Source organism: Brachycentrus maculatus, unplaced genomic scaffold, assembly GCF_059751285.1.
Source record: "Brachycentrus maculatus isolate JH-2025_06_01 unplaced genomic scaffold, ASM5975128v1 h1tg000475l, whole genome shotgun sequence".
NCBI lineage: Eukaryota > Metazoa > Arthropoda > Insecta > Trichoptera > Brachycentridae > Brachycentrus > Brachycentrus maculatus.
Window position 1 is genome coordinate 583529 of NW_028281222.1, and position 20928 is coordinate 604456.

At 34.1% G+C, this 20928-nt stretch overlaps 1 protein-coding gene across 1 annotated transcript; it reads left to right on the forward strand.

The window, feature by feature from the left end:
• The first annotated feature begins 8545 nt into the window (after window positions 1-8545).
• On the forward strand, window positions 8546-16873 carry Seipin (lipid droplet biogenesis associated protein seipin). The gene is made up of 6 exons (XM_088272019.1): window positions 8546-9074; window positions 10294-10439; window positions 12378-12580; window positions 13920-14058; window positions 15028-15216; window positions 16255-16873. The coding sequence occupies exons 1-6, from the start codon at window positions 8794-8796 to the stop codon at window positions 16338-16340; spliced, it is 1044 nt and encodes a 347-aa protein (XP_088128145.1). The 5' UTR covers window positions 8546-8793; the 3' UTR covers window positions 16341-16873.
• The last annotated feature ends 4055 nt before the right edge of the window (window positions 16874-20928 follow it).

Below are 20928 nucleotides of genomic sequence, written 5' to 3' on the forward strand. Positions count from 1 at the left end.
GTTACAGTCTGTTGTATATAAATATAAACTAAATTGTTCGCAATTTTTAAGGTACAAAAATGATCTTTTCTTAATGAATTGTATAAATAATCCGAAATTTATGTATTCCAACTGGTAGAGTGCCCAGAGTTCGAACCCAGAAACTCTGGGTTCAAACCCGCTCTACCACATTACACCGGGGCACTTCTAGTAAATTTGGTGGTGGATTTACAAACTTGTATTTATTTAGATTGGCAGTGACAGGGATATTGAAAGCTTTTAAATGTAAATTCACAGTAAAATCGGGATACAATTTTATGTCGTTTCACATTTTCAATAAATTTCGCAACTTAGTTAAAAAAAAAAACTTTGCTTTGCAAGAGAAGGTCTGTCAGGAAGCCTAGATGCTTCTGTATCAGATCTGGGAGTGCGGTGGGACAGCTTTCAACTACAGTGGAACCTCTTATAATGAGCGTAAATCATTCCAGAATCTTACTTGTTATGTGAAACACTTGTTAAACGAGATATTTTTTGTTTTGACTGGCTCGAAAGTCCCGGTTCACAAGTGAATTTCGTGAAAAAGAGACTTGACCTTTCTCTGTAACTCTTTATGCGAAATGTCACAACTTATATATTTATATATATATATATAGGAGAACTGTGCGGATGATGAGGACATCAAGCGCCAGTATCGTGCTCATTGCGTGCGGTCCAATATGCTGACACGCCGCTTTGCCCACTGCTCCGCGCAGGTAAAAAATAGACTGTTCCAAGTGTTGTGTACGCAGCAATACGGCAGCGAGCTATGGTGTAAGGTTACACAACGAAGCTTAAAGAGCATGAAAATATGCTACGATAACGGCTACAGAGCTTTAATGAAGTTACCCCGACACTGCAGCGCGAGTGGTATGTTTGCCACAGCACGCCTACCACATTGGGATGGCCTGTTAAGGCACCGAGTGGCAGGCTTCCGGGAGAGGCTGATGAAGAGCTCCAACCTCATCATAAAGCGGCTTGTGGAGCACAGATGGGGGCTGGACATGTGGCGGCACTGGAGCGCAGTGCTGCGTTTGCCAGCGAGCTAATTTTCGTCTACATCTCTCCAAATTTATTATTATTTTTATTATTATTTTTATTTTTTATAATTTTTTTTCTTTCAATTTCTTATTTCCTTCTTATTTTTAATTTCATTGTTTAAATAAAATGTTGTAAAACATATATGGCTGACTAAGTATTGCACCCACCACTTAGTCAAGCTGGAATAAAGAGTTAAAAAAAAAAAATATATATATAAATATATAAATATTTTCATTTGCTCGTTATGTGAATTACTCATGTGAATTACTCGTTATGTGAATTACTCATGTGAATTACTCGTTATGTGAATTACTCATGTGAATCACTCCTTATGTGAATTACGCGTTATGAGAGGTGCTCGTTATGAGAGGTTCCACTGTATTTCTGTGAGCCTAGCGACTCATTATTAAAAACAGGTATCAGATTGTGGTACTCTCTACCACATTACAAATACAAAATATAAAAAATTATTGATTTTTTTGCAGTTTACCTAATGGCAGTTGTTTCAGGAATGTAACTCCAGAATTATCATGTTTACGAATAATCAAAATGTTTACGAATACACTGACATGGTTTATTATTTGCTGAACAAAACCGCATGTCTTGATCTGTACACATTTGTATTTGTCGTAATGTAATATAGCCTAATCGTAAATAAAACACGATTTATAATATTAAATGAAAAAGATTATATTAAAAAAATTACCCTTTGCAAAGAAAATGGTAACTGAGCCTCCGTTTCTATATATAATCTTTTTTATTGTATATTGTAACCTATTGTATATATTTTTTTAAAGTATTGTACGTCTGTAAATAGTAATTCTTTGTAAAAGTAGTGAAATCCTTACGTACGGTGGCCGGTCATAATTGTTAGTTATATATTGTAACTGCAGACAGTTGGTAGAATTCCATATTGAATTGTTGGGTAATACATCCAAAATTAAACACGGTTATTGGATTGAATTCTACTTTTATTTACATATATCGCTCACTCCTTTCAAGAACGTAATAAATAAAAAATTGTCAATTTTCAGTTGTGCACGTTTTCGGAATGCCCAGAAAATGTACTATATCCCAGCAAAAGCGGCATATTTGTATGGACGACCGGACGGTAAAACTCCGGGTAGTGGACAAGCGCCCAAAGGGTTAAATAAATATTAGAGTGAAAAAACATTTGTGCTTATTTTAATCCTCCTGGGAATTGAACCCGGGGCCTCTAGCATGGTAACCAAACGTACTACGCATTACGCCATGGAGGAATTTCATTTAGGTCTGTAATAAAGTAGGATGAGTTTGCGTTTCATTTCTATGTTAGCTAATAAATATGACGGCCACTGTATATCCCTGTATATGTCCATTTATATTAGAAATTTATTTTAAAAGTGAACAAAATATGCAAAAAGATTGGGAAGAAAAAATAACATTTTTGTTATGTTTTTTTTTTCATTTATTTTTATTATATTTTTATCGGCTAGGCTAAAAATGCGGCGGATATAGAGTTCATATCGCTCACTCCTTTCAAGAACGTCATAAATCAAAAATCGTCAATTTTCAGTTGTGCATGTTTTCAGAATGCCCAGAAAATGTACTATATCCCAGCAAAAGTGGCATATTTTAAACTTAATATTTACCCGCTACAGGGCAGAAAGTGATGTTTTTGCATTTTGAAGAAAATGTATTGTTTAATTAATTTTTTAAATAAACTAAATATTTTCCAAATGGAGAAAAAACCTTCAGGTTTTACTTCAAAAGATCTGTTGCGCAGTAAAAAGTTTAATAAGTGGCTTGGTATTTATTTTTAATACATTGTGTTATATTTTTAAACTTTAAAAACGTTCTCCTGAAAAATCAAGTTTTTTGATTTATGACGTTCTTGAAAGGAGTGGGCGATATGTATCCGGCCGCAGTAGATGAGTAAGTGACGAACATTTTGTGATTATTATATAGGTAGAAAAAAATACGAAAAAAAATTAAAAACATTACATTTTAAGAGTTAATATTTTTATTACTTATGTATATTATTTTCCATTGTGTTATATTGCAAAATGTTACGTTAACCTTCCCCTCCCCGTGATATGTATTTACTACAACTCGGCTTTTAAAATGAAAATATCAATATAAAATATAATAGATACGGGCTCAGAAATTTTGTATTCCTCCGTAATATAATTATGTATTATAATATAAAGTTATAATATAAAGTGTCCGCCTCCGTAGTGTAATGGTCAGCACGCTCGGCTACCGTTCTAGAGGTCCCGGGTTCGATTCCCAAGGGGGGTAAAATAAATATAGGTGATTTTTTCACTGTAATATTTATTCAATACTACCCTGGACTGGTACCTGAAACGGAGGGCTGATCACCTCTCCTTCATATGTAAACGATCAAGATAACACTGCGTTTATATGACGCAGTGCCCTATGCACCATTGGGGTGCGGATAAGGGTTTTATTATTATTATTATATAAAGTTATTCATTTGCAGCGACGGAAATAAATAATTTGTGAATAAAATCGGGGATAAAATCACCAATACACAAACGTTTCTCAGTGTGTGCCGCACTTTGCGTATATGCGCATATCGTCGCGTGTTTACTGTGCCAGTAGTGCGCAGATTGTCTTACGCGGCGGTCGTGTCGCTACGCTAGGTATTGCGGCTACTTGCGATGTATTTTTTTTCTAATTTTTAGATACTTACCAGAGCTAGCATTACAAAATTGTTACATTTCAACTTCAGCTATGGTCAGTAAAAGCAGCATTTAGGAATTTTCACATTTTTCCCGTTTTTAAACCACATTTTCATATGATGTACTAAATACGTATCACCGGTGCACACGGAAGTTTTTAGCACCGTAAGGGAAAGGTTAAACACGTGTATAGTATCCTCATATTTCGATACGATTAGAGTATGTTCATATATATCAGTCTAAAAAATATACTTTATCGAATCGCTTGTAAAAGAATGACAGTTTTTTTTAATTCGCTGAAAATAGCAGTTGTCAAAACATAACACATTTTTCCCCTTTTATTTATTTTTCTTTTAAAATCTAATTTTGGCAGAAATCCCTGTTTTAAGAGGCGAATTCTAGTGTCACAAAAATGAACTTCTAACCGTTATCTGTGCGCAGTAATGCATCGGGCGCTGAATTGAATCGAAGCAGTGTTATCTTGGTTGTTGTTTGCGTGAAGGCGGGGAGACCAGTCTTACACTTCAGTTGCCAATGTAGAGGTTATGATAATTAAATATTATGTTGACGGGCGGTTTTTTTATCAACCCCGACCCTAATTATACTCTGGCAGTCTGCCGCCCGACCCTTAGTATACTAATCACAAGTAGCCGCAACACCCAATTTCCATCTGTACAATGTTTGCAGGTGCCTCTCGCACTCTACCTAAAGTAAGCAAATAGAATGCCTATAAGCGTCTCCCGCTCTCTACCAACAGTATATAAAAGACGCTTTTGAGCGTTTCCCGCAAACAATGTGTTAAGAAAGGTGTGTGGAGATGGTTTGGGGATATGAATCGAATGAGTGAATTAAAGTTAGTACAGTAAAACAAATTTATGAGGCGAATGTGGTTGGTAATAGAGGTAGAGAAAGACCAAGGAAAACTTAGCATAATCAAGTATTTCAAAATACTTACTATCTCCCTTACTTATCTACAGATTTCAATAAGAATGTTACCGATAGTCTTGTGATTTTTCAAATTAGTTTATTAGCCAATAATAACACATCATGAAAATGATCCATCACTACGATAATAGTACCCAGGACATGAAAAATTTAAATTTTTAATACAAGTAAACATTTTACAAGAAATATTATAAAATAAAAATAAACACGACAGATCATAGGATTATTTACAGTTTGAAAACTACAATTTAAAAAAATAAATTATTTTAATAATATTTATATTATTTATTATATCGGACACTGGATTATTCAACCTATGGATGAGATGTAAATATTATAGGTGTATCAACTTGATATTAAACAAATACAAGTTTCAAGAATTAGTGCAATATGGATTTTGAATAATGGGTAGAATGGTGAACGTTACACAAGTGTATAAAGTGATTGCTTAAGCCAGCCGAACGCCAGGTCGTAAGCCCTGGGATGCTCAGACATCCATATACATGTTTCATATCAAGTAGTCACTTAAAAAAAAACTAGTTTCACGTTTCACCAAATGAACAAACCATATTTTAAAATGTCATTAACGCATTTCGGACGGGTGTTTTTTACGCTTGCGGACCGCTGGCGAAGGGATTCGATAATTGTGTACATAAAGTTATATTATATGACCTTAACAAAGAGATTGGTACATAATATTCATATGAAAACATGAAATAATTCCTTCTTTTCTGACTTTGAAATGAGGCGGCGCGGAAGGTAAAAATACCCTTCCCGTCCTTGAGCATCAATCGACCGAGTGGGTAGAAATACGACTAACGTTCTGGAGGTCCCAGATTCGATTCCCAGGGGGGTCAAATAAATATAAGTGATTTTTTCACTGTCATATTTATTCAATATTACCCTGGACTGGTACCTGAAGCGGAGGCCTGATCACCTTTCCTTCATGTGTAAACGATCAAGATAACACTGCGTTTATATGACGCAGTGCCCTATGCACCATTGGGGTACGGATAAGGGTTTTATTATTATTAATAAATGTAACCCTGAAGAGGGCAACAGGTTGTTGCCGAAACTAGTTGGTTAAATAAAAATGTGAGTGGATCAGAACACAAAGTATTTTTATTTCTCGAAATAATATATCAAGATGATCCACAAAGTTTATGCTTTCAATATTCAAAACGTGTTAATAACTTACTATACGAGAGGTTAATGAAACTCCATATATTTAAAATGATTGAATCAACAACAAAAAATACTCGGTATTTTGTTTTCTTGGTATTATTAATTTATTTTTATAACCGACCACCAAGCAATTTTACCTACGAAGGCATCTTTGGAATATTCTTACGTATATGCCTATATTTATCTTGAAAAAGATGATTTTATGAGTTGTAGCAGTCTAAAAATTAAGTCGCAATTTATTTCTTGTGAAAATTATAGCTATTTTTATTTTGTTTACTTAACGCTTTGTGGTGTGCTCATGAATTAGTATGTGCTTTTGAATTTGATGACAGTAATGGTGTGATTAGCAATGTGTGTGGCGATGTTTTATTTTGGTCGGATGACATTATTCTTGCCTCTTAATGTAAGGAAGTGAGGCATTGAGGCAAATGAAGGATAAAAGTAGACTGAATGCAGTCGAAATGCTAGCTCTCATTGCGGCAAAACCATGTATGATAGATGTTCAAATGGTGATAAAAGGAAAGAATGCAAGGCCGAGATAAGCATTTTCCTTTAAATTAACACATTGTTGTCTTTTTATCAAAATAGATCCTAATTATACTCTGGCAGTCTTCCGCCCGACCCTCAGTATACTAATCACAAGTAACCACAACACCCGGTTCCCATCTGTACGATGTTTGCAGGCGTCTCTCGCGCTCTACCTAAAGTAAGCAAATACAACGCTTATAACCGTCTCTTGCTCTCTACCAACAGTATGTAAAAGACGCTTTTAAGCGTTTCCTGCAAACAATGTGTTAAGAAAGGTGTGTTGAGATGGTTTGGGGATATGAATCGAATGAGTAGAGAAAGAACAGGAAAACAAACTTATGAGGCGAATTTGGTTGGTTATAGAGGCAGAGAAAGAAACTTAGTATAATCAAGTATTTTAAAATACTTGGGCTTACTCAGGTACTGAGTCAAAATAATTGGCGGAAATGTCGCTCACTCCTTTCAAGAACGTCAAAAATCAAAAATTGTTAATTTTCAGTTGTGCATGTTTTCGGAATGCCCAGAAAATGTACTACTAAATGAGGCATATTTTTAACTTAATATTTACCCGCTACAGGGCAGAAAGTGTTGTTTTTGCATTTTGAAGAAAAGGTATTTAATTATTTTTTTAAATATACTAAATATTTTTCAAATGGAGAAAAAACCTTCAGGTTTTACCTAAAAAAATCTGTTGCACAGTAAAAAGTTCAACAAGTAGCTTGATAGTTATTTTTAATACATTGTATTATATTTTAAACTTTAAAAATGTTCTCCTGAAAAATCAAGTTTTTTTTATTTATGACGTTCTTGAAAGGAATGAGCGATGTATGAGAAGATGCATGAACGTAGAAGAGCTGAAGATTGTTTGCAAGACACATTGGTACAGGACATTATACATATTCTCTCTGCCTACCCCTGTGGCACGCAGCGTGATGATTAGTTTTGCTGGCACACCAGGTATCTAGATAATGCCACGTGATGCATCCCGTTGCACAGAAAATAGCTCCTAGGGCTGCTAAATTTTAGAGGCACCAGCACGCAAAGTGTTAAAATATATATTTTTTCTTATTACTATGATCATTTTTTTTTACTATGTAGATATTTTTCTATAACAATTGTATTTTAAAAATAAATCATTATAAGACGGTCGTTGTGATTTAATTAAGGTGTATTAATACGTTTGACTTGTGGAATAATGTTAAATTTGGTGACTGCAAATTTTCGTTTGTGGATTTGTAAAAAAAAACTGTCGGTTTGTGTCGGACGAGTGTGATGAGGCGGGTATGTATATTGTCTTAAGTCAGAAAATAAACGAAAACAAATAAAAAACAACAATTTGTGTTTTATTTCTAGTGTTAATAAACCTGTTCCCTTTTGGATATTAAAAAAATATGGTTTTTCTTACTCTGAACTCCACATTTACATGGTAGATACATATGTTCCACACTATACCACCTAAAAAAAGTAAAAATATTTGATGATAAATATTTTTTTAATAAAGTGGATAGGTTTTCTTGAATAAAAGAATTCAGGATATCAAAAAAATAGACCATCACGACGTATGGAATCGAAAGTATGGCTGCGAGACATGGTGCCTATCTGAAAGAGCTAAGAATAGGCTGAATGCGTTCGAGATGTGAACCTATAGAAGAATGCTCGGGATATCCTGGAGAGACCACATCTCCAACAACGAGGTACTATGATAAATCGAAGAAAGAAAGCACCTACTCGCGACTATCTCCAAGAAACGCGCCAAATGGATCAGTCACGTGTTGAGACAAGAGGGTTTCCTGCACATAATAATAGAGAGGACGATCGAGGGAATAAATGCCAGAGGACGCGCACACCGCAAATACCTAAGCGACTTATACGAGGACATGGGCTGAGGAGCTGAAGAGGGTTTCGGAAAATACATTAGAATGGGAAAGGAGATGTCTTCTGTTGCTGTAGACCAATCCACAGGATTGAGACCAGAGAGAGAGATCACTTAAGGTTAATATAATTTTAAGGATTTTTTTTATCAGTTTCTATAGTTAGATATTTTCCATTCATTTAAAATAAGAATCAGTTTTTTTTATTTAAATCGTTAGGTACTTCTTATTTATGATATGTATAATGCAATTTTGAACAGCCATAAATAATTATCCAGAAACGTCAGTTTGACAGATGACAGATATGAACTTCAAACCATGCAACAATAACAACAAAAAAGCGTCACAAATTTCGAACCTGTCAATCGTCCGATAAGTGAATACTTATCTCTTTCTGTGTATTTATATCTCAAATCGTGGTCGAACTTTTGATCCCGGATTAACTGTTGAACGCCCATCTTTTTCATAATCAAAGACAGTCGTTTTTAGCTTTCTTTCTGCGAGGTATCATAAAAAATTATACCATGCGCTTGCTATCTCTCGCTTGGGAAATGCGGCATCCCATTTTGTTTTTGAACAAGCAGATTAAAAAGCCGCTACGGGTGTTTATCAAAAAGTATTTGGATAGTTACCGCGACAAAACTACGAAAAAGGTGGACAGTTTGAGAGAGATTTTGTTCAAGGCTGGAGTCGTGGCTTTAACCACGTCCGTAGTCGTGTGGCTGTCTGTGTTTTTGTATGTAGCTTTTTACTATAGCTATATGCCCAATGTCACCCATTCCAGACCCGTGTACCTTCAATTCAAGTAAGTTGTGCCTTATTTACACCTGAACTCACCTATCCTTACGTGTAGCTGAAATATGATATACAGTGAAACCTTTATCTATCGTTCCTCAAATAATCGTTTTCCCGGATGTGTCGTTTTCTTCTACCCCGAATTCATTTCATACAAAAATAGATCGCATTGATCGTTTCTCTATCACCATTTTACCGCATTCATCGTTAGAATTACGCTGCATATTTGATATATTTTGGCTGTTTTTTTTACATTCTCCTCAATGTTATTACATTCGATGACAATATTCCAACGTGTGGGATAGAAACTACCGAAAGCCTATGTGACGCAAGGTTGACGGATACAGCAGGAGAGGTCAATATTGATGAAGAGGAGCTGCTGCCTGTATCTTTATTTTCAGAAGCATGCACACTCTTTGAAAGATGGAAAACTTTCTTCTACGCACAATGCAGAAAAAAAAAATATTTGCAAAGATGAAAACATACTGTTGACTTACGGAAATAAAACAGTAAAAAAAACAAATGTCGATCACAGATTATTTAAAATAAAAATTAAACTTTAATATTTTTTGCTTCTGTTCATCTTTGCATTTTTTTTTAATAAATACATTTATTTATATCTAAACGTTGTATTCCTCTTAGAATTTGAACCTACCAATGGTTATTCAGATTGGGAGGACCGTATCTTAACTCGATAGCATCTCCTTGTGTATAAACTTCTTAATCCCGCTTTCATTGGTTTCCCGCATTCATAGTTTATTTCAATAGGTCCCTTTAAAAACGATAGATACAGGTTTCACTGTATAGGCACAATGGCGTGCACAGGGAATTAATTAGGGTAGGTAGTAAGGTAAGTATCGGGTTGTGGTCCCGTGGTTAGTGAACCCACTCTACCACAATTTGATGCCCATTTCTAATAATGAGCCGCTTAGGCTCACAGAAATAGTGTGAAATTGAAATATTTTTGTGAATAATAAAAACCTTAATATTTCTCTTTTATTATATAAAAAAAAGCTGAGTACTACTTACTAGGGTAGGCAGTAGAGCTAGGTAGTAAGGTAAGCTGTGGGCGCTGGTGGCCTAGAGGGGGCGGGGGGTAAGGGGGTGTTGAAGTGGTAAATTCAAACTTTATATCAACAAACTTGTTAAAAATCATCAGATTCAACCTTCACAATAGGTTAGTTTTAAAATTAAAATTGATTATGTTTGTTTTAATTTGCATTTTTCAGATCATGCGAAGAGAACAAGGGAATATGTTCATTTCCGTCTGCACATGTTCAACTGACGCGCAAGCAGCAACTGCTCATGGTGGGGCAGCCCTACAGGCTCAAGCTAGCACTGGACATGCCAGAATCGGAGGCCAACAAACAACTTGGTAAAAATCTTTTCACTAATTCCTTTAATCTGTTTACTCTTCCCTTACGGTGCTAAAAAGTTCCGCATGCTCCTGTGATATTGCTCACTCCTTTCAACAATGTCATTTATCATAAGTCGAAAATTTTCCATTGTGCATGTTTTCGGAATGCCCAGAAAATGTACTATATTCCAGCAAAAGCGGCATATTTTTAACTTAATATTTACCCGCTACAGGGCAGAAAGTTTTGTTTTTGCATTAAAGAAAAGGTATTGTTTTATTATTTTTTTTTTAAATTAACTTTTTTTTTAAACTATTTTTTGAATGAAGAAAAAACATTCAGGTTTTACCTAAAAAGATCTGTTGCACAGTGAAAAGTTCAATAAGTGGCTTGATATTTATTTTTCATACATGTGATTATATTTTTAAACTTTAAAAACAATCTCCTGAAAAATCAAGTTTTTTATTTGTGATGTTCTTAAAAGGAGTGAGCGATATACACCTACCATGTAAATGTGGAGTTCAGAGTAATAAAAACCATATTTTTTTAATATCCAAAAGGGAACAGGTTTCTTAATATGTACTAGAAATAAAACACAAATCGAAATTATTTTTTTAAATATACTCAATATTTTTCAAATGAAGAAAAAACATTCAAGTTTTACCTAAAAAGATCTGTTGCACAATAAAAAGTTCAAAATGTGGCTTGATATTTATTTTTAATACATTTGATTATATTCTTAAACTTTAAAAACGATCTCCTGCAAAATCAAGTTTTTTGATATATGACGTTGTTTAAAGGGGTGAGCGATGTGAAAATGTGAGTATTCCTAAATAATGCTTTTTTGACCATAGTTGAAGTTGAAATCCAACAATTTTATACTGTTAGCTCGTATAATTATCTGAAACGATAATAAAGACATCATAAATAGTCGCAATTGTTAGCGTAGCGATATGACCGTTGCATACGACGGTCTGCGTACTACTAAACTTGCAACGACATGCGTGTATACACAAAGCAACAGCACGCGCTCAAACAATGAGAAACGTTTGTGTATTGGTGATTTTATACCCGATTTTTTCACAAATTATTTAATTCCGTCACTGCAAATTAATAAATTTATATTCTATGTCATCATCATCAAACCCTTATCCGCACCCCAATGGTGCATAGGGCACTGCATATAAACGCAGTGTTATCTTGATCGTTAACACATGAAGGAAAGGTGATCAGCCATCCGCTTCAGGTACCAGTCCAGGGTGATATTGAATAAATATTAGAGTGAAAAAATATTTTATTTCACCCCCCCCCCCCCCCTGGGAATCGAACCCGGGACCTCCAGAATGATAGTCGAGCGTGCTGACCATTACACTATGGGGCCGGATATTCTATGTACTTCTTATTAATTACTTACTTATAACCCTTATCCGCACCCAACGGTGCATAGGGCACTGCATCGAATTGATGCAGTGTTTTCTTGATTATTACTTACATGAAGGCAAGATGATCACTCTTGCGCTTCAGGAACCAGTCCAGGGTATTATTAAATAAATATTACAGTGTAAAATCACTAATATTTATTTTCACCCTCCTGGGAATCGAACCCGGGACCTCCAGCACGGTAGCTAAACACGCTGACCATTACACCACGGAGGCGGACTTCTTATTACTTTCATGTAATAGATAATTATACTACGGCGGAATACAAAAATCTTACCCATTCAGTTGATTGATGCTTAAGGACGGTAAGTGTAATTTTACCTTCTGCACCGGCCTCATTTCAAAGGCAGAAATGAAGTGATTATTCAATGTTTTTATATGAATATTACATACCAATCTCTTTGTTAAGGTCTTAACTATATTACACGATTATCAAATCCCGCCGCCAGCAGTTCGTAGGCGTAAAAAACACTCGTCCGAAATGTTTTCAGATATAACTGTATGTTTTTTCCATCCAGGAATGTTCATGTGCTGTGCGGAGTTGAGAGCTCGTGGCGGCATCCTTGTGTCGGCCGCGTGCCGCTCCGGAATGCTCCCGTACCGCTCCCCGCTGCTGTCCCTCATCACCACCCTGACGTACGCTCCGCTCCTCATCGCGGGCGTCCGGGAAGAACGCAAGACTGTGGAGCTGGAACTCTTCTCTCATTATGAAGACGATCAGGTATTAGAGTCTAATCGCAAGTCGCTCACTCCTTTCAAAAACGTTATAAATCAAAAAACTTGATTTTTCATGAGATCGTTTTTAAAGTTTAAAAATATAATACATTGTATTAAAAATAAATATCAAGCCACTTACTGAACTTTTAACTGTGCAACAGGTTTCTTTTTAGGTAAAACCTGAAGGTTTTTTCTCCATTTAGAAAATATTTAGTATACTTAAAAAAATAATTAAACAATACCTTTTCTTCAAAATGCAAAAACAACACTTTCTGCCATGCAGCGGGTAAATATTAAGTTAAAATTATGCTGCTTTTGCTGGGATATAGTTAATTTTCTGGACATTCCGAAATCATGCACAACTGAAAATTGACGATTTTTGATTTATGACGTTCTTGAAAGGAGTGAGCGAAGTGTATCTGAATCCTTGTTCATAAATCTGGGTTTCTCCACCATTTTTTACTAGTTTTTATTATTATTATTTATTATCATATTATTTTTTGAAATCTCAACATAGATGAAGAAGAATATGAGTCTGGGCATTTAAATAAAAAAAATATTAAAAAAAAATAGCGGTAGCTCTTCCTATAGTCTACATTTTTCAACAAATCAAATCAATTCAAATCAATTTATTTATTTTCAATTAACATACACATTACAAACTAAAAAAAATAAATTTTATATATTAAAATACATTCAAATTGACAATATGCAATAACTATTGCTAAAGGTGTAGAAGAATCCCGCTTCGGAAAACTCCTTCAAACACATGTAACAGATCAATATCCAATGAGATATTGTTCAACATGGCGGTAGCTCTTCCTACAGGCATAACCATCGGCGGGTTGGTCCTGTATATAGGAATGTGAAACAATCTATGCCGGATATGCTTCGGATAATTTCAGGATCAACCGCGCGTGTCTAATCACAAATGTCGTAAATCTTCCTCGAGCGTTCCAGCAGAATATTAGCGAATACAAGCGCAGTGTGGTGGATAATCCTGAAATTATCCGGAGCATTGGTCTGTATGTTCCTGATAGTTACCTAAGACAGCCTCGGCATAGATGGTTTCCCATTCCTATACACAGGACCAACCTGCCGATGGTTATGCCTGTAAGAAGAGCTACCAATGGTGAACAATATCATCTGATATTGATCTGTTCAATGTGTTCCGAAGCGGGATTCTTCTAAATCTTTAACAAGAGTCTTCTTGCTTACTTTTTAATTTATGTTTTTAATGTAAATACCTTAAATGTTTGTTTATAATGTATTTATTCATTATTGAATAAATTCAATTGAAATCGAAAATATTGTGGTGAACCCCATTGGATGTTGTGTTCCAGACGCTCCCCGTGACGGATGTGTACGTGGAGATCCAGTCGCGGCACATAGAGCTGTATTCGGCCATGTTGTACGTGGACGCACACTTCTCAGGACTGCGGTATATCATGTTTCACTGGCCGATGCTTTCTGCAGTCATTGGTACGCATTCTCACTGTATTTTTATTGATACGTCAACAGAGACCAATTTCTCATTTAGTGTAATGAAAGAAATTTATGCATATAAAGCCTCTTCCGCATTCATGCATCTCCTCATACATACCTGCCGATTATTTCGACTCCTGATCTGATCACGCCCAAATATTTGAAATTCTCGATCATGCCAAGTTTTCATTTAAATTAACAGTCAAATAAAATGAGAGATTTATTTATTATCAAACCCAGTTTTATTTATTTATTTTTCAAAACATATTACATACATAAGTCATACATATAATATTTCCGATAAGTAATTTATATTTCTCAAGTTATGTATTTAAATACTTTATCAAATAGCTGTCATCAGTACAAGTTCATTACTCAAAGCTTATCACATTGTAGCTTAAGATAAAAGTGTCTTTGATTGATTCGGCAGTCATTTTGTGGTAATATCTATCTGTTTTTAAATTGAACATTTTCTTGGCCAAAATCACTTATTACTATACTACATTTAAACACGTGTTTCAATGCACTAAACACCATTTCCAAACAATCATATGTATATTTATTATTTTCATGTTTTATAGCAAATACTTTTTTATAAATATTTTGAGTCTTACTATACCAAAACTTGAAACCTATTTTTAATAACTGGCCACTTAGGTCTACGAAAATAGTATGATATTAAAAAGAGTTGGCAAAAGAAGGATGAAAATGGTATAGTACGATTGCCGCACACTAAAATATTGAATTTCCTGAAAGATTGAAAATTGACTAAATTTTGTAAAGGAAATATTGGTGCTGCAAAAAACGGTCATCAAGCAGAAACATGACTGCTCGAACACCACTCGGGTCAAAAAATAATATGAAAATAACTCCTGTAATTGGAGATAATCCAGATTTTGTGAACAAGTATTTGGACACACTCAAAATGTTGTAAACTGAATTATTGAAGTTGCATTTGGTTTTCAGGAATCTCTACCAATCTTCTTTTCGTGGCGCTAGTGTGCGCCCTGAGCTGGTACCACCTGCAGACCGATTCGGAGGAGGTAGACAAGAAGGATGAGGCTGCGGAGCTGCCGGACCAAGCTGTGGAGACCTTCATGTTTGACGACGATATGCCCGGGTCTATGAGTGTCAAGGAGGAAGTCAAGGATGAAGGTGAGTTTGGACTGCAATAGTGAATGTCATGTAAAAGGGACTTGCCCTTTCCTGTAACTTGTTATGTGAAATGTTGTTCGTTAAGGGAGATACTTCACTTTGTTTGTTGCTCGTAATGCGAATATGAATATTATTCGTTATGAGAGGTCCTACTGTGTAAATGTATATTATAAAGTGGTTTATTTCATCAACTTCCACTTCTTATTTGTGTTTCTACCATTATTCTTTGGTGGTTGAATTTGTATCTATATGCTTCTAAGGTACAGAAAAAAAACATCAGAAGTAGAAAATATATATATGTTATTTTGAGAAATAAAAAGACTTTGTTTTTTGATCCACTCACATTTTTACTAACCAGATCCACGCGGCTCGCATAACCGTATGTGTTTTCATAAAACATGCCCCATACGCGGCTGACATAACCGTATGTGTTTTTACTTTGCTCCAAGTTTCGAACCTCAGTTCAACTTAGAGGGATTTTTTCATGGTGTGGAACTTTGGATAAAATAATACGTCAATCCTTGGCCTTATGACATCTGTTGAAATATCTGACAAATAATTTGTAACATCACAAGGATAAATAAAAGAACAGATCCCTGATTTTTCTTGCGGTCGGTAATTAGTCCGCGCCATAATCACGCCCTATATCTGTCTCACTCTCGACGCTACGCATCGCCAGTGGGTAAGAGTGACACACGATGCGTGCTTTGATTTATTTATGTTACGATCTTATTTGTTTATATTACGATATATTTCAAGAATAATGTGACACACGTGTATTATAGAGTACCAAAAAGGCACAATGAATCCCATTGAACGTTTTTGTTTAGGAAAATAAATCGTTTCTTAACTAAATACATGATAAAAGTAATCATTTTAAAAACGGCGAAATACCGCCGCGTACGGGCGTCTCTCAGGAACAAAGTTGACGCGGTTAAAAGGTTAATAACCAACTAGTTTCGGCAACAACCTGTTGCCCTCTTCAGGGTTTAATTTATGACTAAATATGTTATTAAATATTTTTTGTTTCTTTTTAAGACTCTCATTCATCGGATGACATCAGCTACCTGGGAGAATCATCTTTATCTTTGGCGCCGCAAAGAGATTTGGAAGTAACAGAATAAACAATCTTCAACGAAACTTTGATATAATGAATCACAAAGCGAAAAAAATTGGCATATTGAGTGATTTGTTATATTGAAGTTCGTTATATTGAGGTTTGGACTGCTAAAAACCCGTTATATTGAGGTTTACTCTCTTTTCTGTTGATGTCTATACAGTAATACTCCGAAAATCCGAACTTATTGGGACTGTGGCCTGTTCGGATTTGTAAAAGTTCGGATTGACCGAGAAATTTGCAATACAGTACATACATAGTACTTTACACTGCAGTAGTTGCGTTGTACATGCCTTTTATTTTAAAATTGAAATGATAAATATTTGTATTTTTATTGTATGCAAAAATGATTTCATACCATTTCTGTGAGCCTAAACGGCTTATTTTATCAGAAATAGGTATCAAATTGTGGTTGAGTGGGTTCGAACCGAGAAACTCTGTCTTGAAGAGACCACGGCACTAACCATGGGACCACAACCCGACACTACACTTTATTACAGTGCTTATCATAATCAATTTATACATAAAGATTAAAAAAAACTACAGATTGTCCGATATGCATCTTTTTAAGTCTTTCAACAAGCAGATTTTAATTGTTATAATTAGTACAAATTATTCTATTAAATTATGTTATTTATAAATATATAAATTAAAATTTATTTAGTTATTTGTGAAATTAGTTAATGTTCATGAAATAATTATGTTGTATGTAATATAACTTTGTTTGTTAATACCTAACCTCAAAGAATAGCAATTTTGTCTATGGTCAAATCCATAGAAGTCGTCAAAGAATAGATGAGTAATATTGTAGTATTTCTTTTCTTTATTGGAATAATTTCTATGAATTTTACCATAACCTAAATTAAATAAAATATCAAAAGAGCTATACAATTGTGAGTTATGTAGCCAAGTGACATGATCCATTTACATATTTCCATCGCACTACCCAAAGTCCCTTCAACTTAACATTGTATATGTTTGATTTGTTTTATACAAATATATATATATATATATATATATATATATATATATATATATATATATATATATATATATATATATATATATATATATATATATATCGTAGTCATACAGGAGAAAGTGACCAAGTGCATTTTTTACAAAAACGTGATCATTGACTATTTGGTATCTTACTAGCTTAATATTGCCCTGAAAAAAATTCCAAAGCATTTTAAACTTGGAAGTATAATATATTGACTTGTTAAAAATGACTCCTCCTCCGATGTCCACCTCCGTACCGTAGTGTAATGGTCAGCACGCTTGGCTACCATACTGGAGGTCCCGGGTTCGATTCCCAGAGGGGGGGTCAAATTATTACTAATGATTTTTTCACTGTAATATTTATTCAATATAACCCTGGACTGGTACCTGAAGCGGAGGGCTGATCACCTTTCCTTCATGTGTTAATGATCAAGATAACACTGCGCTTATATGATGCAGTGCCCTATGTACCATTGGGTGCGGATAAAGGTTTTGATGATATATATATATATATATATATATATATATATATATATATATATATATATATATATATATATATATATATATATAACGTGGTAATATTTTCCTTTTGAAAATTAAGTGTAAATAATATGTAAAGTGGGTGTATAATAATAAAATAAACAATGTGTTGCTTTGTAATTAAAGAAACGACAATAAAAGTTTATTCTTAATTAATCTTTACAATAATTTTTATATCTATCTGATTCTGACAGTTATTTTTTCCTATCGGATCTCTTTTGTTTAATTCTGTGCGACGCATGCGACATCTGTGGTAGAACTGTTTTATAATATGTAGGTACTTTTTGTAAGTACTTAATAAAATGTATAGGTAGGTACCTAGTTATTTTATTACATCTCCCCCCTTGGGGAAGAAAATTCATAGTAAAATTTTCACTCGTACTCCGGATCATCTCCTTGAAGTGAAGGGACTGGTATAAGTTTAGTGATATGATAAAGGTTTGATTTTATTTTTTTGTGACCTGTATCAATTCTGTATATTGAGTTAGAAATTTTTTCAATAATTTTATAAGGTCCAATTTTTAGTTCATCCAATTTTTTTCTGTTTAGCTTGTTTCCATTTTCCACATACACTATGTCTCCTACGTTGAATTCGCAGCCTATTCTATTTTTGTCAAATAATGTTTTATTGTAATTATGTGATTTTATTGTATTTTCAAGCGCTATTTGCCTGTCTCTAATCCAGTCATTATTAGATTTTCCTTGTTTTAATTCGTTGGGTAAAATATTTACATCTGTACCATATAAAAGATAACTTGGGGAAAAGTCAGTGACTGAGTGATTAGTACTATTATATTTACTAACACATTCTTGAGCTATTGTGGTCCATGCTCTTCTTTTCCCTTTTTCATTTATTTTGCATCTGATTTTGTTCACCAATGTTTGATTCAGCCTTTCATTTAGGCCATTTGAGAATGGTGCATTTACTGCAGTGAAGATTATTGGGATCCGCTTGTCATTTAAGAATTCCTTGAATTCTTTCGAGTTTATTCCTGGGTATTGGTCGGTGAGAAGCATACCGATATCCTCGGTTTCTGTTATTTTCATGACTAGTTTTATAAAATCATTTGCATTCTGAGTTTTCGAGGTTAAAATAAATGCGTATCTTGTAAAGTGATCCACTAAGAGATGTAGATATTTTTTTGTTGATCTTGAACCTCCTAAACCTCCAATTGTGTCTAAAGATATTATTTCAAAAGGCTTTGTGGCCGGGCCTAGATGAGACATAAATCCAAATTTCTTTTGTCCTCTTGATTTATTTTTAATACAAATTTCACAATTTCTACAAATTGTTTTTATGTTTTTCGTCAAATTTTTGGCTGCGTAATGTGGACTAATAGTCTTTTGCATTTGTCCAATTCCAATATGGCATAGGTTTTCATGTATGTCTTTTATGATTTCGATGCTAAACGGTTCTGAAAGAATTATTTTTTCTTTTTTCTTGACCTTTTTAAAATAGACATTGTTTTTTTCAATCCATTTGTTTTTTTTCTGTTGAATTCTTTCATTTTTATTCTGATCTCTTAAAATATCTTCTAATTTAACCAAATTTACAACTTTTAATTGTTCATCTGCATTTTCACTCGATTCTAATACTGGATTCCTGCTTAGACAATCTGCTTCTAAATTCTTCTTTCCTGGATTATATTTTATTTCAAATTCATATTGCGATAAATAATATGTTAAATCACCTAACTCTTCATCGGTCCTAGATTTCAGATTCATATTTTCCAAAGGTTTGTGATCTGAATAAACCGTAAATGATTTACCTATTAACCAGTATTGCCAGTATCTTACTGCTTCCTTAATTGCTAAACATTCTAAATATATTGCTTTTTTTTTCTTCTGAGCTTCATTTAGTTTTTTTGAAAAGTATGCCACTGGTTTTTCTCTACCATCGGGCTGCTTTTGTTTCAAAATGGCCCCAACACCTTCTAAAGAAGCATCGGTATAAATGTTGATTGGTAAATCCTGATCAAAAATTTCTAGAACGGGCTGTGAGCAAAGCATGCTTTTTGTTATTTCAAATGCTTTTTGGCATTTATCACACCAAATAAATTTTTGATTTTTCCTTAGTAAGTTATGCAATGGATCTAGTATTATTGCACTCTTTGGTATGTATTCATGGTAAAAGTTTATTTTCCCCAGAAATTGTCTTACATTTTTTATCGTTTTTGGAACAGGAAAATTCTTTATTGAAATCAAATTATCCTTTACTGGTTTTATTGAATTATTTTGAATTATATGACCTAGATATTTTACCAAGTCTGACGCAAATGCGCATTTTGTAAATTTTAACCTGAAACCTTCCGTTTCGATCGCTTCCAGCAACTGCGTTAGATGTTTAATGTGCTCAGCAAAAGTTTTAGAAAATATAAGAATATCATCTATGTAATTAACGGTGAAATCAGTAAGTTTATACTTTCTTAATATGTTACCTAGTATCCTTTGAAAAATTGCTGGTGAGGTCTTCAATCCAAATGGTAGGCAAGTCCATTGGAAATGTCCTTCTTGTGTAACAAATCCCGTCTTTTTTCTGTCTTCGATTCGTAAAGGAATAGACCAAAACGCTGAGTTTATATCTAGTGTTGAAAAAAATTTGCAATTCCTGGTCTTTATCATTAGGTCTTCAATTAAAGGAAATGGTTGGGCTTGAGGCACTACTATTTTATTCAAGTCTCTGAAATCTATACACAGTCTGGATTTTTTGTTTTCCTCTTTTTTAAATGCCAATGTAACAGGTGCAGCAAATGGACTGTAGGATTCTTCTATTAGCTTATTATCCAGTAATTTTGCAATTTGTTTTTCTATCTCCTTTTTATCTTCTACAGTACATCTGTAAGGCCTCTTACTGCAATATCTGTCTACTAGTAAGTCTATCCTCGCTTCGTATCCACTAACAGTGCCGATATCATATTTGTCTTTTGCAAAAACGGATTTATATTTGCAAATCAGTTCATTTATTTTAGATTTTTGAAATTGATTTAAATGATTTATTTTTATTTCAAAATCTTCTTCTTTTACATGTTCATTATAATTTATTTTGCATT